Source organism: Lineus longissimus, chromosome 10, assembly GCF_910592395.1.
Source record: "Lineus longissimus chromosome 10, tnLinLong1.2, whole genome shotgun sequence".
In the NCBI taxonomy this organism is placed as follows: Eukaryota; Metazoa; Nemertea; class Pilidiophora; order Heteronemertea; family Lineidae; genus Lineus; species Lineus longissimus.
The window spans coordinates 13762870-13787993 of NC_088317.1; the positions used below are offsets into that span (position 1 = coordinate 13762870).

The following is a 25124-nucleotide window of genomic DNA, read 5'->3' on the forward strand; positions in this document are numbered from 1 at the left end:
TTTCCCACAGATATGCGAAAAATATTGGAGGGAATGAGGCTCCCCTCCCCCTCCCCCCCCATAAACATTACGATGGAGGAGAGATTCTAAAACCTCAATATCAATTCTAAAGAAACGACACAATTGGTCTCTTTTATCAAAAGATCTACTATATAACCAGTGATGTTGATTTCGTTTATAGCACCCATGCCATTGATAAAAGAATAGTACCTTACTTATTGGCCCATCCCCATTCAAAACCATGTAATGATTGTACTAATGATTGGGGTGGAGCCTCATTCCTTGCATTCGAGGTTTTAGAGTATATAGAATGTGGCCTTGGGTTACTAGTTTTTGAGAACTTGTTAGATATTTTCAATGAACCCCAGGGGTTTGGGGGTTATGGGACCGAACATCCCACGAAAGCGAGGCATTTTCTGTCGTCTGCCAACGGAATCAAAAGAATTTGAAGTTTTATCCCCTTCGAACAGCAAAGAGCTCCAGGAATGGGACCGCACATCCCGGAATGTGACAAAATATCCCGGAATTGGACCAAACATCCAAGCAATGGCGGACGAAAATCATTTTGATCAGATTTTTTGGTTGCATCTGTCCTTCTTACTCGTCTTAGAGAACGTTATTCGCAAAACTTGCTCCATCAAGCAAAGCATTTCTTATTGAGCTATATGATAATGCCAATTATGTTACGTATATCCCAAAAATCGGGAATTTCAATAGTATTGTCAGCCTCAGACATTTTTATCGAGGGTATTCAAGTGTGACGAAAAGCGAACCTGTATTTTGCCAAATACATCGTGGGCTCGAATCCATTTGGAATCCTTCTGGATTCCCTTCTTTGCACAAATGACTTGTATCTTATGTTGAAAACTTTGCGCGGTAGTGGCTGTTCATCCATGCGAGAGATCTGATCGAAGAACAGGAGGCATCGTTCATCGAGAATTCCTCTGAGACTGGTACATCCCAGCATTAATTGCGCAATCACTGTTCTTGTTAGTCTGGGAAAACCTTGCATTCTCTTGAGACGAAAGCGATGGGCTCTTTCCATGATCATGATATCTTGGTTTGAAAGGTCCGACCAGAGTTCGGTACCATAGAGCGCGCGCGGCACACATATTAGGTGGTAGAGTTTAAGACTAGTTATCAGATTGAAATGTTGCGGTTGCATGCCTGGGCTCAGGATAGACATGAGCGAGTTTTTGAGTTTCTGGGCTGCCGCTATTGCTGCTGATGTAGATTTACGATACTTATCTTGGAGTACACCAAGATGAACGGTTGATGCACTCTCACGAATTGGATTCGGTCCAAGCATCCACTTCCTCGCCTGTTTGAGGGCAGTCCATGAGTTGGCAGATTCACCGATTACTATCATCACGCATTTTTCACTGTTGTAATCGTATCGCAATTTAAATGAGTACGAGAAGCTACACGTTAGCATTGAGTCCATACCGATTTTGGACAGGGACACGAGCGTTAGATCATCGGCATGCATGGGGAGCCGCATTTAACATCTTCGAGATTTGCGCCGACAGTAAGATCATCAAGATTGTTCAAGAGCTCATCGATAAAGAGAAGATACAGCCAAGTGGATAGGACCCCACCTTGTCGTACACCTTGACGTATTGCGAACCAAGGTGAGCACGTTTCATTCTCAATCACACAACTTTCAACGTTTGCGTAACAGTTCTTAATGAGGCGCCACAGATTCCCTCTGATTCCAAATTCGAACAGTTTGTGCATAAGACCGTCGTGCCAGACAGTGTCGAATGCTTTGGCAGCGTCCAGAAAGCAGACGTACACTTTAGAGTGACGTTCGACGAGGTGAGACGAAGTTGAGGTACAACTTCTACCTTTCTGGTAGGCGCTCTGTTGAGGATTCGGAAATGTTATGTCCTTCTCTGCAGTCCACGCATGGAGGCGTCCAAGGATGAGTCGTTTGAGCAGTTTGTAGACTATTGAGAGCAGAGTTATTGGGCGGTAGCTATTCGGGTTGCTTTTGTCTTTACCTTTACTCTTGTGCAGGGTATGGATGACGCCTTTCTTTGCAGCTATTGGAACATATGCGGACTTTAAGCAGCAGTTAAATAGCTTAGTGAGCGCTTCGTGTAGATCGCGGCACGCATACTTCACATGCTCGTTAGTAATACCATCTAGACCGCTCGCTTGCCGTTTTTTAGCCCCCGGACACACAATAACAGTTCTTCCGTGGCGAACGGGTCATCCACGGTTGGTTCGTGGAAGTTCCCCGATTCGCCTATCACCTCTTGTATGCGGTGTTCGACCTCTCTTCGAAATTTCTCGTCATACTTTCCGCTTGTGTTAGGTGTATAGATGCTTTCAAAGTACTCCGCCCATTTTGAACAGATTTCGGACGTGTTGTAGAATACCTTGCCATTGAAACGCATTGGCGGATTCGTTCGGGTGGGCGCTCTTTTTTGACCTTTGAGCAGTTTCCACAAGAGGCTATTGTCAATCTCGGCAGCTTTGCCCAAGTTAGAGTAGAACTGCTCTTCACGCGCAGAGTCTGCCTTTCTAAGCTCGGTGCGAAAAAGTCGTTTATGGTCTTTGTAAGACCGGTGTAACATCTGTGGTTGTTTCCCATGTGTCAGTGTTTCCAAACAATAGGCAGCTAGAGAGACCACGACTTTTCAATAGGGGGGATACACAGAAAAACTTGTCAATCTATTTTTGAGCGTTCCCAAACAATGAGGGGAAACACTCGAAAACAGAAACACTCAAAAACATTACACCGGCGTTCCTCGGACTCCGGGTTGCGTGGTCTGTCGGCAGTGATCCAAGATTGGCGCGCGCTTAACATAGTTGCGTGTAAAGACTTTAGCGAGTCATTCCAATTTGGCCTTAACTTCCTTGTAGAGTTACACACAGGTATTGCTATTTTCGCGGCTGCAGACATTGCGTCTATCAACGTTTTGTAATAGACATCAATTTCAGAGTGAGTGGGGTTCTGGTCAATGGATACATCCTGGAGAAGACTGGAGAGATGATCGCGGTACGCTACGATCCTCGGGAAGTCGTTTGCGACACATCGCTTCCATTGAAACTTTTCTCTGGCGTGAAAGTTGGCCGAAGGAGGTTGCGTAGACCGACCGGGCGACATTTGGCGCATAGAGAATGAAAACAGAGTCGTAGTTACTGGAAGATGATCAGAAGTGTTCAGCAGCTCGTCGTCAATTACCTCGTTTTTGCGCGAATTTTGATAAAGCACAGAGCTGACACATATATGGTCAATTAAGGATTTGTTGGAGCCTTCATATGGGTCGAAGGTAAAGCAAGGCCCCTCACATGTATCACTAACCGGAATTGATATTAGCTTGGTCTCGTTCAAGAAAGCTTCGAGAGCGTGGGTCCTCGGGCAAGATCGAATGTTGGCTGTGCGTGGTCCCGGAACCTGAGCATTGAAGTCGCCCATAATAACAATGTCACCTTCAGCACTGTACACTTCGAACAACTGAGCAAGATAGTCAAGATACTCAAGAAAGAAATCCGTGCTGTAGTTCGTCCTTGGGAGATATGCCATCAGAATGAATAGAGGTCTCATGCCGATGACACTGACGCAAATTCCCACGACGCGATCAGAGTCAATATCAAGGCCTCGTACGAACGGTGAGAGCCGTTTGTTCCACATGAATGCAACACCACCCTTCCCACGACGGGATTTGTCCGATGGCAGAAGTCCTGCATCGCTTACTCCGTGGAACGTGTAATTTATACCGGGTAGTATGTAAACACTGAAACGTTTCAAAAGAAACAGGTCAAACGAAACGAGTCAAAAATAAAAATATGGCATAAAAATGAATACTTCTGAATGATTATACTCATGAACTGTTATAATGATTACAATAATTCTGTTTGCGCACTTTGATAGTCTGGATCGATTTTTAGGCGATTAATTTGGTAAATTGTTTGCAACAAGGCGACCCGCCTTGGCATTCCACATTTTCAGCGCAATAAGTAAATCGGCCTCGTCCCCGTGCCAATCTCCAAAAGCAGAGTTAATATTCAAAATATTATCTCTGCCCGAATTGGCTTCCATGTTGGCGAATCACTGTACATTATGCATTCGATCGTGCAGTGTAATTGAACTGAAAATGGCCGCGGCCACAGATTCGTACTCACTTTGGGCACGAAATAACAAAAGGTTATGGCGTTTTAAATTAAACAATTACAATCGAAATGTTTGAATGAACCATCCTTATCATGTCTTAAAGTTTCGCATCAATATATGCTTTGATCATCTTGTAATAATGAAATGAGTGGATCCAGCACATTCGGCAATAATGGCGGCCAATTAGGGCAGGGAAATGCCCGATGAAATGCGGAATAACATGAATAATGCTATGACCTCTGATCTGCTGATGTTCCGTGTCTGAGTGCTACGTTCGAAAGAGTTCAAGGCAAAATTGGACATGTTCAATTCAAGGTGTTCCAATAAATCATCGTTATTGTCGTTAAAGTATACGATAGCGCTAAATATTGGGGCAGGGTACGAGGTTACGTGGGGAAATACCGGTTTATCTAAATTGTGAAAGAGCTGAACGGACTGTGGTAAATTTATTTATAATTAATCGCTTTCTGTTTGAATTTCTGTGGCTTTTATGCGGTAAAAATACAAAACAAAGCCTTGAAAAACGACATATCCACATAGTGCATTTTCAATTTCACGTTTTGACCATTTATTTGACTCGTTTCGTTTGACCTGTTTCTTTTGAAACGTTTCCGTGTTTACATACTACCATTTATACCGTTGATTGTTTGGAGAAAGTTGAGGGCGTCCGGATAAAGCCAGTGCTCGCATAAGCCGAGAATATCGATGTTGCGTTTTGTAAGAAGGCTATCCACATAGTTAGACCCATACATCACTCCTCTGACATTCCAACATGCCAGTTTGACACCGTTGTAACAAATGCTTGTCGTGGCCATGATTATTGTACAAAGAAACTAATCGAACCACTCACAACAGAGCACACCATCAGGCCAGAAATACTCCTCGAGTAGCGTATTCTTATCCTCCATGTCCACAATACTCTTTGCTGACTGGGTTCCCCTGATTTTGCTTTTAATCAGACGAACCGTAGGTGATTGAATATTGCGATTTGAGAGGAACGTAACAATCGATTCGGAGGTTGAGCGAGGCGAGATGAATCCAACGAAAAGATGTGCTCTCCTTTGACGTGGCCGCCGTACTCCACCGACAAATCCGCAGTTTTCGGTCAAGTGATGGTCATTGTGATGACCCTCTCGCAATTCTGTTGGTTCTGAAGAGCTCGTAGCTCTCTCGGTTGTGCATTGATTCGAAGAGATGATTGTCTCGATCTTGATTGGTGGCGGGTTGGTTTGTCGGTTCGTTTTTTCTGATGACTTCCTTGCAAAATCGGATGAACTGCTTGTGTCCACAGTCACCTTGTTTTCGCGATGAACTGATTCCTGCGGTTTGGGTGCTTTCGGGCTCGCAGCAACAGCATATGACTCGCTCGAAAATTTCATCTTTGTAATGTCACGTTCAACTGCGCTGAGTCTTGACCGAAGGCAGCTGCTTCTATCTTGACAGCTGGGAGCTCAGTGTCGTCTGTTTCTAAAAGTTTCGAAACACTTTCGGTGGTTGATTTTAGGTCCGATTTGAATACTTTCAAGTCATTTCGCAGTTTACTCACACCTGAGTCGCGTGAGTCTTTGATTCTCTCCCAAGCAAGCTTTATTTCATTGAATTCCCCGGGCAGTTTACCTAACATGTTACACTTTTTGTTTAATGAGTTCAGACGGGAGGAGAAATCACATTTCATTTCGTTCAATTGTTTTTCAGGTTTATCGGTTCTGCATTTTTCCCGTTCTAGAGATCTAACAAGTTTATCACATTCGTCTCTCAGAAAGGCGTTTTCCTTGGATAGGTTTAACATTTGACATTCAGTGTCCTCTTTGAAAGTTTTTAGTCGGCTAAGTCCCTCGGACCGGCGCATTTCTGAGTTGTTTTTGTCCTTCTTCGTCACGCTTAGCTCGCCTTTTAGCTTTTCCAGCTCGGTCACGCACGATTTAGACGTGTCGGTCGAGTGAACGCACTCTCGCTTCAGTTCTTTGAATCTGCGGTTACGTGTGTAGGCCTATGCGACGTTTCTGTTCATTTTAATTCTAGGGATGCATCCGGCTGCTTGTGGTGTATGTTATGATGTTATAACAAACGACAGAGGCCAAGATAATGATAGGCGATCCTGATTGATGAAATAGAGCAAGTGATAAAAGGTGACCCGCTCTGCCAAAACTAGGCGCTTGTCGCATCTGAACTTGACAGGTTGATACGGACTTGTTGTTCATTTCCGTATTGTAGATCTTTTGTGAAATGTGACTAAATCAGTTTGTAATAGATTTCACAAAAGGTCTACAATAGGGAAATGAACAACAAGTCCGTCTCAACCTGTCAAGTTCAGATGCGACAAGCGCCTAGTTTTGGTAGAGCGAGTCACAAAGTGTGAGCGGGTCTTTAAATGACCAGGCCAATCGCCGGTCATGCAGCTTGTGCAGAAGTGCTGCCACAGGAGCAGAGTATTCTCGTTCATTCGAGTGAATGCCATTGGACGCTGCGGAAGGATCATCACAGCTGCAACAGGACAATGTCGGTATGTACAAGTACAAAGTGATCATTTTAGGGGTTCGAAACGTCTTCTGCCTAAATGTCCACGGTTGATCATAGTCAAAACGTCCTTGCTTTTGGATTCCGTTAAACTACACTTTACCATCTCCTACAACCCATAAAACTTCACAAAACATACATATTTTATGCCCCCGATAGGATTAGTGTTCGATCGTTAGTGGGCTTCGATCATTGTTTTGTAGGAGAGGGGTTTTCGAATGGTTTCTTTTTTGATAGAAGAGGGCACTGTTATAGAGTTATGTAAACTTCCAGCCAGTCCTATTACACCACTGACCAGGCGAGGTGCGCTCAGGTATCCAAACAGCTACCGGTTGCATATCCGAATGAAATGGCCAGGGCCATTGTGCTCACCTGTCGATATGAAAGGGAGAGTTTGAGGAAGAACTTGTCATTGTTAGGGGTTAATCATGCAATAGTTGTGGGATGGTGTGGTTTGTCTTGAAAAGGTGGAGTTGGTCATATTGTCTTCCGCGTGCACATACGTTGGAATAAGTGAATCGTTTTTTGTGGGAGAAGCTGAGAGATGTTTTCTGGCCATTTAAAACGGGTTTACATGTGTCTTAGCTATTCGGCGACTATTGAAAATAAACAGCGCATTTACATTACATTGTGTAAAACCTGGTGTCATTGGCCGAAATTTCAAATGAATGGGATGTACATGTACCTGTGGAATTGCGTGTGATTACGCTATCTTGAAAGGAGTATTTATCCTCGTACATGCGTCTCCCGCATGCATTTGCCGTACAGTCCTGTTACATTTATCTATACAGCGGTGAACGCAGAACGGAGCATGGAAAAAGCATCACTCACAAAAATGGTTGTTTGAGCACTCGTGACACGTTTACAAAAGTTAAAGCAACTATTTTTAGTGGATGTTTACCCAATGAGTAGCGTCTGGGTCATTATAAGCCGTTAACATGAGTTTAAAAGCGCATAGTGTAACGAAAGGTTCCGGCTTGACGCTAATCTCCGATGACGGCATCCGCCATTTTGACGTATTCTCGAAACTTCGGGATCGTCAAATGGAATGGACATCACATAATTTCTGACACACGCTGCTACAATTCATCATTTTATTGTTCTTTAGTAGTATTATTACGCCACCCGTATTGGCAGGGCAGCTTGAACACAACTGCGCTTTGCATTGACCAATATTCCCCATTCCAAACCGAAGGACAATCCGACAAGTTTGTCATTTTACCCTCCAATCATAGTCAAAATTTTCTGAAACAATCGGCAATGAGAACAAACTAATAATGTTAAAACAATCACAAGAATGTAATTGTTGCGAATCACTGGTACCTCGAGGGGATAAGCGCCCTCAAAATAACCAGGAGTTCTTAATGTAGATCTTGCCCGCTTAGTGCCGTGGCGATACACTAAGTGGCAAACCAACCTCCCTCGTTTCAAACACACAATTAACGCAACGACTTATATAAACATCACACAAATATATTTAAAACCATCAATTTCACAAGTAACATCAAGAATATACAAATCACAATCATCTGTCTTACCTTACTAAGGTTGGGAATATTCTAAGGATGAAAATATGCAGAGTGGGAGAAGTGATCTCTTTCAGCTTCGAGTGTTGCGTGGTCTCCCCGATATGACCAATAAACCCCCTATATCAACCCTTTGGCGCCAACGTGACACTCCTGACTCGCCCTGACTCCGGTCAATCGGAGAGGGTGATCACCATGACGTTGATCGTCCAGGGAATGACGTGGTTGTTTACGGCGCTTATAAAACTAAAATATAATTGACTTGTTTACGAGCGACCTTAATTACTTCTCGACAAAACAATTGAAACCTTTATAATAGGTTATCATGCCCCTACTAACAAGCTTAATAGGACGTGATGGTCAGATGTGACCCCTAACGCAGATACTAATGAGCGGGGATCTCACACTTTCTTTGAGAAACGATTATGATATCATATAAATACACTATCACGGAATGAAATAAGAAATGACATTGTTCCGATGATAGGCTTGTTAATGAGGTGTCACAACCACAATAGGCTGTCCAGCTACCGATAACGAGCTGGTTGATAAGGTGTTACAACGCTAATTACTGGCGCGTGCATAACCTGGATCTGGACAGGATTATGAAAGGTTAGAGGGCCAAAATATTGCTTCACGGTTTCATACTGAGACTTCCAAAGTCATCCCTAAATAACAATTGCAAAAACAAAATAAGACAAGTCCAATGATCCAAACCTCAATCCAGTCGAAATAGTAACATTCCAAACATCTCGATTCCGGTCCCACGAAATTCCCTCCGTTTGGGCCAGCCAAACAAAAGCCATCTTGTTAAGGATTACCTAAGACAAGCCTCAATCAGGCAACGTACCCACGGTATCTCCAAAATTTGTTTGCTAATCTAAAGAATTATGACTGACTTAATTCTACCCCTACAATCATCATGAGAATACGAAATGTTTGGACGGCCATAAAACAACTAAATATTTCCACATGTTGAACTGCCATGATACATTTTTGAAAAGATCTAAATATAGTTATCAATTTGATACAAATTGGCTAACTGTAACATAATCAACACATACCACCTGGTCTGAAGAGCGGATGATCGACTTATACTATTGATTGAAGGTGATTTAATTCCTTGTTCGTCTCGCTTCAAACTTATAAAATGGCTGTCGCCCATACTTGTAGTATGCAGCTCTAGCGGCGCAGAACAACACTGCGCATCTGGGATACCGACGGATTGCCTCGAACCGTGAAATTCAAAACTGTTGGCAATGTGCCAACTAACATTTTTGCCCAATACCGCCAACTAGTGATGTGAAACGTAACTAATCTATTCGATATCGTAACCTCTATATAATGCAGACCTCTAAAACTTCATTTCAAACTTCAATCTGCTGGAATAAAGCAAATGGGCTTTTTTAACCTTGACCTACTTATAACTGAACTGTAGGTCACTCTGACCTTAATCTGTGTCAGCATGTAGAGATGCATAATAGGTGTCTACATATTAAATTTAGAGAGTCTATGACCAATAGTAAAGAAACGTGCCACCATCAAAGAAATTTTAGAGTTCGACCTCTGTGACCTTGAAATGAAGGTCAAATCAAAAACCCGTGTGATATGTGATGTACCTTTATTAGATACACCTTCATCGCTCTAGCTTTAACCATAAGCTTCAAAATGACAAAAATAGGTTTTCAAAGACCGCCCCCTATATGGCAGACCAGCAGTCAAATTGCGCTGATTTTCATTCTGAAGGAAGGTCTTGCCTAGGGGTACCTACACACCAAGTATGAACTTTCTGGGTCAAACGGTTAAGAAACGGGCCACTATTTTGTCAAAAGTTAACGACGGACGACGACGACGACGACGGACGACGACGGACGCCAGACGCCGCAGTATCGTATAAGCTCACCTGACAGGTGAGCTAAAAAGGGGAGGGATATCTGAGTGAACTACCTGATGATGAGGGTTCAGGGGTGGAGGGAAGGAAGTTAGAAAGCTCGGAAGTTGGCGATCTAAAGTGTCATTTTGGCGATGATATCATTATGGCAATGCCAGCACAGCAGGTAGTTTGATGGTCCCTCTTTCCCAGACCAAAGGTAGATTATGAAAGAATACAACAGCATGGTAACCACTCCTCAACCATCATCAGCCTCACTAGCGGCGACCCTCGAAGCCAACGGGCTTATTTTTCCTTATTCTTTCCGTAATTTTTATCATTTTAAAGTGAATATATTATACATACTAGCATATACCCATGGAGCGGGCAAAGTTGAAATGTAATATACATTAGTTAAATGGGCACGATGATTGAGCTACATTAAATTTCTAACGTTACTGAAGTTTTATTAAAGGTTAAACACGAAATTAACTGCATTTAGGGACTTATTGCTGCTATCTACATGCAACCCCCAATAGATTGATTGGAGTACGCTATTTTGCACAATGCATTGAGACCAGTGACAGCAGGTCCTGTTCCAAATAAGGCCCTCACATATTAGGCATATCACCTACCCACTTCCGTACCCAATGCCACTGTCGGACCAAAGCCAGGCGCATGGAGAGATGCAGAACGCAATTCAAACTGACAACATCAGTCAGTAAAGAATAAATCAAAGAGCAAGCGCTGGCCACTGTACATATTTTGTCCATCCTGGCATAACTGTTTATTGATACCCTGACTGCATGTTCCGGTAGGCCACTCTGCAGAATTTGCCTTATGAGACAAGACCACAATTGATTTTTTAAGCCTTTTAGCAGTTAAATTGTCAATGTTTGACCGCGACGCATCAAAGAACGCGTGGTGTTGTGAATCTGAAGTTTAGATTATGTTATTCCGGACAGTCGGGCAAGTAAATGGTGAAAAATAAAATGGTGATTGACCACGGAAATTTTTTGATAATCGACAAATTAGACAGACTTTGATATTTCCACTCTTTTCAGCCAACTGGCAGAAAAAACTCAAAACACGCCCCCTATTACCCAATTAGCAAAATTCGAAATTAATTTTTTCATCAAATAATTTCTTTATATCTGTAGACTTGCCACAGCAAATATTTTTTCAATACCTCTCCAAATATGTACTTGAGAGTTAAAAACATGCACTCGTCTAATTGATAGGCCTCGACCCTCCAACCTATGAATATTCATTAGTGGTCTTGTCTCTTATCACTCAGGTCAGTGTTTCTCGAATAGAACTAAAATAGAACACAGGCTAATCATTAATCTCCCTGCTAATACCCTGCACCATGGACCAGGTTGTATAGCACTACATACGTGCTGGAAGCTAATACTGATGTGGCAGGGAGAATATGCGTGAAGTTTGTGTATGCTTTTGAGAATGAGCGGAGCTCTCCAGTCGACGTGCTCTCTGAAAAGTTGTTATTTATTCTAAAACCACGAAGATATTCGACGTATGACACCCTCAGTGACACTCTTACGTATGATCCAGACCTACGAAGCCAAAGGTTGCAAGAATTCGACGCATTTCCAAGGCCCAATTTTGAAACAAAAAATACCTCCTAAATAGCGGCCACAACGCGCATTATAGTATAGATATTAGTGTATTGCATTTTCTGTAAGAAGCAAAAACTTGCAAAATATGGCTATTCTGATCGCGCAGATTGTTTTACTTTATACGTAGTACTGTTACATTAAATTTGAAGATGGAATTCGACCGCTTTTAAAGTGCATAAGTGCCCATAAAACCAGATAAATTTTATTTTTAAGACTACGAAAACGGCATAGCCAGGCCGACATGCCAGGCGCGGTTATCACATGATCCGTTTAAAACCAAAATCTATACTATAATGCGCGTTGTGGCCGCTATTTAGGAGGTAATTTTTGTTTCAAAATTGGGCCCATTTAACTAATGTATATTATAATAATATAATAATATTTTATTGCGCTTAATGTATACAAGGATACTATGGCAAAATACAGAATACAGAATACAGCACAAAATACAGGATACACTACGGAAAAGAAAATACAGTAGAGTATACAGGAAAGTGCTAGTCATTTTAATGCCGGTACATTTGTGACCTTGTTATTAATTAGTTAATCTATATGCCATATATACGACTAGCATTGTACCCGTGGCGCAGGCAGGTTCAAATGGGCTATACCTTGAATAGATTGAATTGCAATGAAAATCTAATATCAAAGGAGCAATATCGAAGAGACAAATTAAACCAACCATTTGTCCACAGACTCGGACCCTGTGGCGTGCTGTATGCGTGCATATAAAAGTAAATCAATTGGTCCGATAGAGAAGATGAGGCAATGTGAATATGCCTCGTTCCTTAGTCAGAAATGCCCCTTTTTATATGGAGAAGAAGGAGAACCCAGATAGGCCTTCACGTGTCGGCTTCCAAATGGCTCGAACCAATTATTCACTATCACTACTATAACTTTAAAATGCGTGCTCCTCCTACATGTAGCATGATCTCGGGCAAGGCACTTAGTCGACAGGCAAGCTAGAAGTTCAGCACCGTGAGTAGCTCCTTGATAAGTCCATGCCAAGTTCAGAGTGCCTCTTCAGATACATCAAGTATTGAAAGCTGTGGTGAGCACATAAACAGATCATACTAACCTTCATTTGAAAATCCCTTTATAATCAAGGGCTTGCATTGGCTAACACAGCACCCATAAACGATAGCCCACCAATTTGACCCCAGCTCCTTACTGCGGGAAAACCCAAGTCCAGCAACCAAAAGTACCAAAAATACATTTTTGTTTACATTTGAACTGCACACATGCGTTTGTTTACAATTTCTTTCCCCGCGAAATCTCGAAGATCAGGTGACCTGCAATCGTGGATTGAAAATAACATTAACCTTGGTTCAGCAGGTCAACAGGTACAGGCTGTTCCAATCACCCCCCTACAGCCAGCTGTTCAACAGGTAGTGTTAGTCACAGGGAGTGCAGGTGATTGATTAATCCCCTGCATAACCAAACAGCAATGGCTTGGCTTCTGTGAGTGGTAAGGAGAATTGAGAGTGTCCGATTAAAAATCCCTCATTACTGCTCCGCTGAAGTAAATTTCCGAAAATAAACATAACGTTGCATCAGGATAACATATCACCTGCAAACGTGCAAAATTTTGAGACGAAACACTACCCCCAAATGGCACTTTATCGAGCCGCCTTATAGTATTATGATATAGATTGTATGTTATGTCACATGAATAGAGGCCGATCCTGTGTTCAGGTTCGAAAGAGTGAAAGGAAACCATGAATAAATGAATAAATGAGTGAATGAATTATCATTTGAAAACATCATACCTCATTATATTTTGGTGACAGCCACCAGAAATGCCATAAGGTATAACAATAGAGAAATTTCAAGTTCGCATATAAATGACATCAAATTATTTGAAATAGTTGATATTCAAAATTCAATGGAATATGTTATACATAGTGTGGGATCCAACCAACCGAACCATAACAACCAACGAATAGAATAAAGCGAAGAAATGCGTGTACTGTGATGACGACGATTTTACTGAAATAAAATAAAAGTTACAATGTACAAAAACATTAATCAACCTTTTTCCATAAAAAACAACAATATATTTACATAAAGTGATAAGCTAACCTGCAAAAAACCCTGGCCTAAAACCATGTGAACACCATTAACATCAACTATGACCCCAATGGTCAAATATGCAAAAGTTTAGAAAACTAAAGAACAGGCAGAGCCACCTGTTGTCAACACCTGAAAAATGACCCGAGGCAAGGGCCTAAAACATGTGCTACAAAATTACCAACCATAGACCCTATATCTTAACTTCCAAATTACAGAAAAATTATTAAGATAATTAAAATAAAAAACTCACCAAACTTTGCTCCATTGGTTCACTATTAATCCCACAGATTACAAATCCTTAAAATCCAAAACTTCCAAGAAGAAATTGGAAAAGAAAGGGAACAACATCCTTTCTAAACCTCCTCCACCATCTTCAAGTCCAAAAGAGAAACCCACATAGAATGTAAGGGGCTACCTAGAGGCCCACAGAACCATAACCAATCAAAAATGTCAAAAGGGAGGCAAATTTAAAAGGTCCAAACGAGAGCTGCCTCCTATCCTAAGATTTTGAAACTAAATTAAAGACTGGGCTCTACACATAGGTTTCATGACCCACATGTTCATACACGTAAATCCCCTTTTTAGACAAACTAAATGGAACATGTAATGTGTAGGCTTCACGATCCACATGTTCATACAAATGAATCCACTTTTTGGAGAATAATGGCATAATCTCCCTACACGTCTACATACGGATACCAACGCCCAGTCCCATGGGTGTCCGCAATAGAGAAGTTGTACTGTACACAATTCTGATAAGTCCGTCAAAGGATTTTATTTTTGATTCCAAATCCTAGGGTCCTCTTTATTCTGTATTATGAAGTGTGAACACCCAGGTCCCTGTGGCAATTTAGTTATAAGCAATAATATAACGTAAGACATACTTCGCGGGGTGTTTTAGGTAAGCTATCTTTAAAAGCCATAGTACCTCTTTCCCCTGTCAAGTAATATTTTCTGACACCTGTACCTTTATTCCAGCATAAAAGTTATTTGATGAAATGACATTGAAAGGAGAAACACCCCAATGAAGTTTGGTATTTTTAGTCAGGGAAATAGAACACTTTTTTTCCTGAAAATCACTGAAAAAACTATTTTGCGTCCCATTCCTGTCCTATTTATATATTTTTTTGAAAAATACTCCAAATAGTATAGGTTTCAGTTAAGTCCGCTGACCCCCCACCTTATCACTTTGTGCATGGTCTATCTGTTGACTGACACTTAATCAAATGGTGTACATAGTAAAATGAAATTAACTAATTAATTACTGCGCTGTGCATAAGAACTCTATACTGCCCTGATATCCCCAAGTGTTAAAAAGTTACAACAACCGTGATCCCTTTGATGAAGTGTGTCAGCTTACAATAATTGATCATTGTTCGAAGAAGATGGTAAAACGTAGAAAAACCGTGAAGTTTCTTACAGTTTTAAGCTGATTCCGATGTTTTATTATTCCAAACTCGCGCCATTTCGAGACATTTTTTCTACACCTTCCCGTTTCTTGACTTGGTAGTTCTAGCTCCTGCTATGTTTAATTTCCCGTTGAGCTATATTCGGAGCTGCAGATACATTATCCGCAAATGTAAAACAGAATACGAAAAAATCTATTTGCTTATAACCCTAGTAATAACTTTGTGAAATCTCAATATTTTCAGGCAGATTCGGGTTTTTGCAAACATTTTGGTCACGTGACGTTTTGGGTTGGGAATGCAAAGCAGGTAAGTTGATCGGAAGTGAAGGAGTTGGAAAGTAATGCGAATGATCTACTGACTCCCGTTATGTTTCCGTTAAACGTATGTAAACTTGATTGGAATACGACGGAAGCTATTTGATTTTCTGCATGATTGGAAATCTAATAAATAACCTCGTCATTGGGGACATCTCCATGCAAATGTCGTCCAAATGATTACATATTAATGAACTGTCTTATTCGTCATAGTAACTTTTTGTATGTTGTCTCAATCAACGCTGATCTTTCTCGGCGCCGGCTCCTTTCCAATTTGCGAATGTACCACGTCCATCCGGATATACGCCAATGCGGACAGAAACTCTCTCATATGGATGGTGTCTTTATGGCTGGTTGGTTTTGTGACTAATCTGAAAGATGTTTTTCAGATTAAACACCGTCGATAATTACATGTATATCTGACCAATAACAGTGGCGGTGGGACGCGACCATGTATGTGCAGTCCTGATCATATTAATATTAACACCTTCTTCATTCAATATCAAACTAGTTACCAATTCCAATGCGGTTTTCAGGATATTATTAGAAATCTTGTTTTCTCTGCTGGAGAATGCTCTAAGCGAGAAACTCAGCGATATTGTCATACCCGTGGCAGCTATCAATTGTCGAGATTACTCATGTACTTTCCACAAAGAGGAGATTGAACTTTTTCATGATGATATTATATCAGCCTGTGTAATTGCCAGTGAGGAAACCATCCCTTTTAATAATCCCAGTACTGTGCGGGGCAGAGCAGGTTGGGACCAGGAAGTTAATGATCTTAAAAGAAGGGCAATTTTTTGGCATGGGATTTGGAATGAAAACGGCAGACCACATAATGGTGTCTAGGCGAACATACGTCTCCATACAAGAGCGCAATACCATTGTGCTATCGGAAAGGTTAAAAAGAACCAGGGTAGGATGGCAGCTGGTAAACTAGCTGATTCACTACAGGGTAAAAATAACAATGAATTTTGGAGGGATATTAAAAATATTAAAGGTACTGCCAATGTATTACCAAATACGATGGACAATGTCGAGGGGAAAGAACCAACATGCAAATTATTTGCTGACAAATTCAAGAAGCGATATAATTCTGTTACCTATGACAAGGATGAAATGAATTCGTTAAAAATTGATATCAACGATGGTATAACTCATAAATGCTGTGCTGGTCTCTGTCATGAAACCCACCATGTGAGTGTACGTGACGTGATCATTGGTGTAAAGCGGTTGAAGCGAGGAAAGATAGTTTACCGGAAGTCAGATCAGATCACTTCATTAATGCTGGCCAAAAATTTTATATCTATATATATTATTACTGCTAAGTTCTATGACTGCCCGTGGGTATTGTCTGACTGACTTTGCCAAGTCTACTATTATACCTATTCCCAAGATCAACCGCAAGTCATTAAACTCATCCGAGAATTATCGAGGAATATCTCTAAGCAGTATCATGGGCAAAGTATTAGATTATAGACTCCTTCGAAAGTATAAAAATGTATTGTTTACTTGAGATGCACAATTCGGTTTTAAAAAGGGCCTGTCAAAGGCAAGTTGTGCTACTGTGGTAAATGAGGTGGTCGATTATTACAATAACTGTAACACTGCTGTTTATTGTATAATGTTAGACGCAAGTAAAGCGTTTGACTGCGTTCATTTCGTTAGATTGTTCCGAATATTATTAAAAAAGGGTTTGCGTCCGTTGATTGCACGGTTACTAGCAAATTTGTATACTAGCCAGCAAATACGGGTTCAGTGGGGTGATTTTTGTCAGCAGAATTCTCTGTAAAGAATGGGGTAAAACAAGGAGGGGTGCTTTCACCTGTACTATTTAGTATATACCTTGATGAATTAATAACGGGTCTAAGAAATTCAGGTTTTGGGGGTCAGTGCACAGCTTTCCAGGCAATGGATTCGAACTTCTTTTTTTGGTAGAAGGCAGTAACTCCACAGGGGTTTAAAAAAAACAATGGTAGAAGGCAGTAACTCCACATTGGACATGGAGTTACTGCCTTTTACCATTGCAATTGGAGTTACTGCCTTTTACCATTGTATTTAATAGTGTCTGGAGGTCGGAGTTACTTCTCACCCCCATGCTGAAATCTCAGAAAATATTGCTTCTACAGGGATAACAACCATTTCAGAAGATAAAGCACTAGCAGTAGTTCCAGAAATGCCCAAAAGGTGGATTTGACCAAAATATGGAGTTACTGCCTTCTACCATTGCAGGGCTGCACTGTTCGGGTTGAAGAAATTGCTGAAGATTGCAAAGAAATTTTCAAATGTTTTTAAAATATCATTTAATGCTTCAAAGAGCAAGTTATTGGTATTTGGCCCTCAGGATGATCAACCCGAGGTGTTTTTTTGATGGCAATTTAATAAGGCCTTCCACTGAAGAAATTCACCTTGGCATTCTTCTTGGGCATGATGTCCGTCGGAGAAGGGTACATGAAATGGTCAATGACCTCTACAAAAGAAGAAATATGGTATTGGCACAATTTAGATTTGCTAACTTTGAAACTCGATACCACTTATTTAAGACGTATTTTATGTCATTATATGATTCCCAGCTTCTTGGCTTGTCTAAGCCATATATGACAGATTTGTATGTAGCGTGGCGAAAGTGTCCGAAAAATCTCTGCCTTTCATACCGTACGCATAATGTCTTACTTCCATATATAATCCAGGACCTGTATATTCAAACACAAGTTCAAAAACGTTACCTTAAGTACTTTTGTAGTATCCTGATGTCAGCAAATGTTTTCTTAAACCTTAGCTCAAAATTGATTATTCAGGGTAGCAGCTCGCCTATTGGGAAAAGTGTTACATGGCTCCTAAATATGTATAATTGGAACAGGACCCTCTTACCAAATCTAGGGACGACTACTATGTACAGATTGTGTACGAAATAAACATATATATACATTATTTATACATTATGGCAGGAATGCAAATGCATGAGTCTTTCATTATGTAATCAGCCAATTAAAAAACCCTTACAAAAAAACTTTTCTATTTCAGACTTTTTTTGAAGTATTTTTCGCTAGAACGATTGTACACAAAATTCTAAGCATACTGACCAAAAAATCTAAATCAAACAAGTTACAATGAAGATAGATCCATACAACTTTTTGTTGAATTTAGGGTTCCACTGCCAAAAGCATGTTTTTCTCGTAAAAGTATGCCACTTGGCAGTGAATGCGCTGTTGAAAAATAGCTCTATCTTCATTATTACTCGTTCGATTTTTTGTCAGTATTCTTAGAATTTTGTGTTTTATCATTGCAGCGAAAAAATATTTCAAAAAAGTTAGAACTAAAAAAATTCTTTTATAAGGGTTTTTAAATGGCCGATTACATAAGTCGTACTTCCACCTATCAAATCCCCGTGTCTTTTGCGCTTACACCTATGAATTGCCGTGTCTAAATAGACCCGTGTGTCAAATCCCAGTGTCTATTAGCCCCATCGAGCTCGATGGGGCTAATCGGGGGCTAATTTAGACCCGTGTTCAACACGGGTTTTTTGATAGGTGGAATCTGAGTAGACACGGCAATTGCAAGTTCTAAGATCCGGCGACAGATGGCGCGGTGTAGTTGCCTCGGTATTGGGCATGCAAAATTCCCCTCCAACGGGAAAGAAACACAGGAGAGCTCCCTACCTACAGCGCACCTGTCGCCGGGGCCATTAACCATTATCTAACACCACTGATAGGTGTAAGTGCGCCTCGGGTTTTTTGACACACGGCGAAGACACGGGTCTTGAAAAAACATGGGGTTTTATGATAGGTGGAACTACGACTACTCGTGCGTTCACATTCTTGCCATAATGTGTAAGTAGGTGTTGATATCAATATGATCAGGACTGTACATGTACTAACAACCGAACCTTGCCAAGATCTTTGGTCACTCTATAGCATCTCCGATCGTAACACGATATAATCCTTACCTAGCAGATTGCAGCATCAAATCCGATATTGCCAAGCCATCACGAGGGAAGATGAACCGCTTTTCCAAAGCCAAGTTAAACCTTTTCTACGAAAGCCCGAAATGCTCATTCAAAATTCAAGTAAAGTGCCACTTCAAAATTAAATATTGAATTCTGACGTGGTGGAACCCTAATTACTAGCCAATCAGATCCTGCGAATCTTGACGCTTTGGTCAATTCGCATGCGTAACCTGATCTGCTTCCCACCACCCGCATTGCACCCAAGGAGGATACCACGGTGATGTCACGGCTTTTCCAAGATGGCGCTGCATATTGTAAACAAACTCGAGAGACAAGACCACTAATGAATATTCATAGGTTGGAGGGTCGAGGCCTATCTATTAGACGAGTGCATGTTTTTTACTCTCAAGTACATATTTGGAGAGGTATTGAAAAAATATTTGTTGTGGCAAGTCTACAGATATAAAGAAATTATTTGATGAAAAAATTAATTTCGAATTTTGCTAATTGGGTAATAGGGGGCGTGTTTTGAGTTTTTTCTGCCAGTTGGCTGAAAAGAGTGGAAATATCAAAGTCTGTCTAATTTGTCGATTAAAAAAAAATTTCCGTGGTCAATCACCATTTTATTTTTCACCATTTACTTGCCCGACTGTCCGGAATAACATAATCTAAATTTCAGATTCACAACACCACGCGTTCTTTGATGCGTCGCGGTCAAACATTGACAATTTAACTGCTAAAAGGCTTAAAAAATCAATTGTGGTCTTGTCTCTATTTACACTACATTTTGGGTCAATATAGTGAAAAATTTGAATGTGCTCAAATCACTCTAATTCATTTAGAATATTGTATTGCTGATGATTTAAGGTCAAAACAAGCTAAAATAATGAGAAAAAAACTTAATTTGACCCAAATAAGAGTCAACCTAACCCCGGTCTAAGTTCGGTTTCATTTTTACAAGTCTTGTTGTGTTGCCATTCATTTTGTAATTTCTTTGAAACTACTTAGGCCTTGATTCTGAAAGTTGTTCCCTAAGCAGCAAAGATATTCCTAAATCACATCCTAAAGTTTCAGCTCCATAGCTTGCTTATTCTGGCCAGGGCAGGTCTTTGAATTTGGTGCTGTTGGGTGCAAAATCATGACTTTTTGTCGATTTTGTCCTCTTTCGTCGCTTTGGCACAGTTGTACCACTCTTTGAAATGTCTCTCATTTCTCCAAAAATGTCCAGATATGACTTTCCTTTGTTGGAGAGTTGTGGGATGTCATGTACATTAGTTTGAAAAAAATCGCAAAATGTTAACCCCTGAAATGTACCTTCATTGAGACAAGACCACTAATGAATATTCATAGGTTGGAGGGTCGAGGCCTATCTATTAGACGAGTGCATGTTTTTTACTCTCAAGTACATATTTGGAGAGGTATTGAAAAAATATTTGTTGTGGCAAGTCTACAGATATAAAGAAATTATTTGATGAAAAAATTAATTTCGAATTTTGCTAATTGGGTAATAGGGGGCGTGTTTTGAGTTTTTTCTGCCAGTTGGCTGAAAAGAGTGGAAATATCAAAGTCTGTCTAATTTGTCGATTAAAAAAAAATTTCCGTGGTCAATCACCATTTTATTTTTCACCATTTACTTGCCCGACTGTCCGGAATAACATAATCTAAATTTCAGATTCACAACACCACGCGTTCTTTGATGCGTCGCGGTCAAACATTGACAATTTAACTGCTAAAAGGCTTAAAAAATCAATTGTGGTCTTGTCTCTCGATGAGACAAGACCACTAATAAATATTCATAGGTTGGAGGGTCGAGGCCTATCAATTAGACGAGTGCATGTTTTTTACTCTCAAGTACATATTTGGAGAGGTATTGAAAAAATATTTGCTGTGGCAAGTCTACAGATATAAAGAAATTATTTGATGAAAAAATTAATTTCGAATTTTGCTAATTGGGTAATAGGGGGCGTGTTTTGAGTTTTTTCTGCCAGTTGGCTGAAAACAGTGGAAACATCAAAGTCTGTCTAATTTGTCGATTAAAAAAAAATCACCAATTTAAGTCGCACCAGTTACTCGCAAGACTAACCCGTATATCATATCCGAATTTCAGTTTCACTACTTGACGCATTCTTTGATGCGTCGCGGCCAAACATTGACAATTTAACTGCTAAAAGGCTTAAAAAATCAATTGTGGTCTTGTCTCCGATCCACGGCCAAGGGAAAATCAAGTCATCAAATTAAGTTTGATTTTTCGCATCAAATCAGAGTTATTAGTACTTTTCTGCTATGAAATAAGTCTTCAGACAATAAGTTATCTTTTGAATAATGAAAAGTGCTGTTTTGATGGGGAAAAATAGGGTTTTTAAAACCAAATAGCCGGGCACCGATCTTCCAAAATTAGCGATGGTTTCAAAACAGTCTCCCAGATATGGGGCAATCTCTTAATTATCATAATGGGATTTGGAGGCATGTTTACAGATTTTACAAGTTCGAGGCCTGTAGGACCTAAAACTCGCATAGATCCCCATAGATCCCCTCTATTTGTCGAGTTAGCGTCCCTGTAAAATCATGCATTTTTGGACACTAGAACGAAATCTTCCTGCGGATATCGCGGTTTCGGTAATGATTTAAGGAGAAATTGACTGTTCTTAGAGTTGTATGGGACAGAAATGAGTTCATACTTCATGAATACATGAATATATTATGATATGGCCGGGCTTCTAAGTCAAAACAATAACAAACTCAACTGCATCTCTACCGTGTATCGCGTAGTGCATTGCCTAGTGTATTTCGTAGTGTATTTTAGCGGAGACATTATTTCCGCACTTTGGTCACACCAAACGTCTTTTTTATTCGTGGAAGTTAATCTGCTCTGTAAATTTTATTTTACACAGAAAGAATCCATTCTAGGTATTGCAATATTTCATGTCTATTGGTGTTTTTGTGTACAGGAGCACACCAGACAGTGAGACATGGAGATATGTTCAGTGCTGGTGCTGTCAGTAGACTGAATCTGATTGGCCATAGCGATCACTAATATGGGTCGTGATCACGTGATGTGACGTCACCGCGGTATCCTCTTTGCATTACACCCTCAATATTTATATTCATTTCTTGCAGGCAGCAGCCCACTACTGTGCTAGGCTGGGCTTTAAGCCCCTGGCATACAAAGGTTTAGAAACTGGAAGTCGAAAGGTTGTTGCTCATGTGGTCAAGCAGAATGAGGTAATGTTAGTGATATTATAGCAATTTTTGCTAAAACACAATGAATAACTTTCGATCGCAATTCTTTTTCCAAGATTTTTCCCAGGACCGGCAGCTCGGTCTGTTGGATGCCTGTCTCCAATACCCATGATTCTGGGGTTTTAACACAAATTGAATTCGAATTAAAACGTTGATACGTATTGGGGCGTCACACTCGGTTCATACCGATCTCAATCCGCTTTAACCAACACGGTTCTTAAACCGCATTGAATGCGAATCAGCTAATCCGAATCAACGAAACCGTATTGAGACGCGCTTGATACGAATTAAGGTTTTCGATCGCACTGCGCATGCGCCCGGCGCATGGAAAGTGACCTTTGACCGCGGGAACTAGTGCTCCGAACTAGTTAACTGATGTACATGTATTTAAATGATCTCATCAACTCAAATCGTTTTTCGTTATGCCATAGAATAGGGAGAATCAACTCCCCTGCACGTGACTTGCATTTCCATTTCCTGGCAAGGTAGTGTTGCCGCCGGTTCGTTGGTCAAAGGTACGCTGGTCAGCAACATCGTCGCGGCGGGGTTTTCCCCGGTTTTGGCCTCGTTTTCGAGGGCGAGGCCGGGATTCTCCGCATTTAGCGACGGTGTTGTTGACTCGCTGAGGACACTCCTCTTTGACCCGAACTTTGGCAATAGGCATGGCCGGGAGATGGAAATGGTCAAGCACCTTACGCGATTTTAACTTGTTAATAATGACTCTGTGATACTGTGATATTATATACTTATATGTTTTGTACTTGTACATTTTATTCTCCCATATGGGAGGTTAAAGGGAATGGCCCGTCAAAAAATGGGGAGTTTTGGACGGCCCGGTCAAAACCTTAGGCGGGAATAAGGTTTCATTGATAAATATAAGGAGTTTCAAGGCCCCCAAATCACTTGTAAGGTTCAATAGATACTGGCCTTTCATTGGTTTACCGTCTGCGTATCATTTACTTACTCTCATTTTGAAAAATATGACAATATTTACGATCACGTTATTGATTTTTGCAACATTTTCGGTAACGCGCCCCTTGCGGATCTGTAAGGAACCATTCGGATGCTTGAAAAATGCTTCGTCTCGTCGATTCGCTCGCGGATAAACGCATCAGATTGACTGCAGCAACTTTTAATTGTTGGAGACAGAGAAGGAAGGAATATGATTATCAGTTTGATGAAAACTTTGCAAAGTTTCTTCTTGGGACTCGAAATCCATACTACTATTCTCTCCATTTTCCATTTTCTCCTCTCTCCAACTCACTACTATCGCTATTGACTGCGTAACATACACTAACATTCTTTCGCTATCATTGCTAACTTCATTTACTAGAACACTGGCCTCTTTGTAACTGATTATGTAACCCATAGTGGAAACACTTGACAGCGCCGCCCGGCATGATCCACGTGCTACTGGCATATTTATAACTCGTAATAAATAAGGTTGTAAAAATATGCAAATGAGATGCCGTATATGGAAACCATGACGTCACTAAGCAGTTCTTATTTCTGCTACGGGTGGCGCTGTTGCTTGCTTCTGGAGGCGCTATTCAACCTCTTTAATAAATAATAATAATAATAATAGAAGGCGCGTCGTTAGTACGCATTGAGTGTGGCGCGTTTTAAACCGATTTGAATGCGTATTCGGGCCAGTGTGAAGCGACCGTTCTGAATTATCCAATTCGTATTCCGGAGAGCGCTCTACGGAATTCGGTTTCAATTCACATCCAGTGTTCTAAAGGGTATAAATCGGGTTATTGAGAATTAAAAAAACGCCTGTATTTAAAGGCTGCATATCTGACGGTGGCTATTGTATGTTACACACTACGACCATGAATCTAATCGAAATTCACTTTTTCAAACATCCCACTGTGTTTACTTCGTCTATTTTTTTATGTTAATAATTATTGAATAAGACGCTATTGGTGATATACAAGGTGTTTGTGACCCGAAACCATTGGTTATCGCTCTAAAGATGACGTCATCATTCTAAAAGATAGGCCTACATGAATATACGGTATTGTCTGTTCAAAAATGGTTCTTGCAGTGCAAAAGTAGATTTTACGAAATGTATGGACAATCTTCTATATATGCCCTGCATTCTAGGATGTGTTGTCTGCTTTTACCTTTTTTTATAAATCAAGTGAATAACAGGTACATGTACATGTAATATGGGCAATTTTCCAAATGTATCTGATCACAATACTCAGAGCCAAATTTGCTTTAAAAAAACAATAAAAAAGATGTAGGCGGATGTTGTCTAGGCTTAAGGGGAATGTTTTATTGTTGATTGTTTTCGTTTTGTCGCCCCAAGGTATTTAATCAAATAATTATTCGTGGCACATTTTCAAAAAAATGGTAAATCAGTGACACCAAAATCCACAGCTGGTGATACTTTGATTTTTGAGGCGTCCTACAAACGTCGTCAATCGTTCCAATAGTCACTAGGCTGACAATTACCTGAGATAT

The 25124-nt window shown here is 40.6% G+C and overlaps 1 protein-coding gene across 2 annotated transcripts in view; it reads left to right on the forward strand.

Moving 5' to 3' along the window:
* The first annotated feature begins 6489 nt into the window (after positions 1 to 6489).
* The window catches only part of LOC135495175 (4-hydroxyphenylpyruvate dioxygenase-like), a 53118-nt gene continuing 34483 nt past the window's right edge, over positions 6490 to 25124 (forward strand). The window contains exons 1-3 of one of the 2 annotated variants that reach the window (XM_064783651.1): positions 6490 to 6626; positions 15399 to 15461; positions 22533 to 22637. In XM_064783651.1, the coding sequence (XP_064639721.1) occupies positions 6495 to 6626; positions 15399 to 15461; positions 22533 to 22637 (300 nt within the window). In that variant the 5' untranslated portion in view covers positions 6490 to 6494. The remainder of the gene's footprint in view (positions 6627 to 15398; positions 15462 to 22532; positions 22638 to 25124) is intronic. The other variant, XM_064783650.1, reaches the window with a different exon arrangement.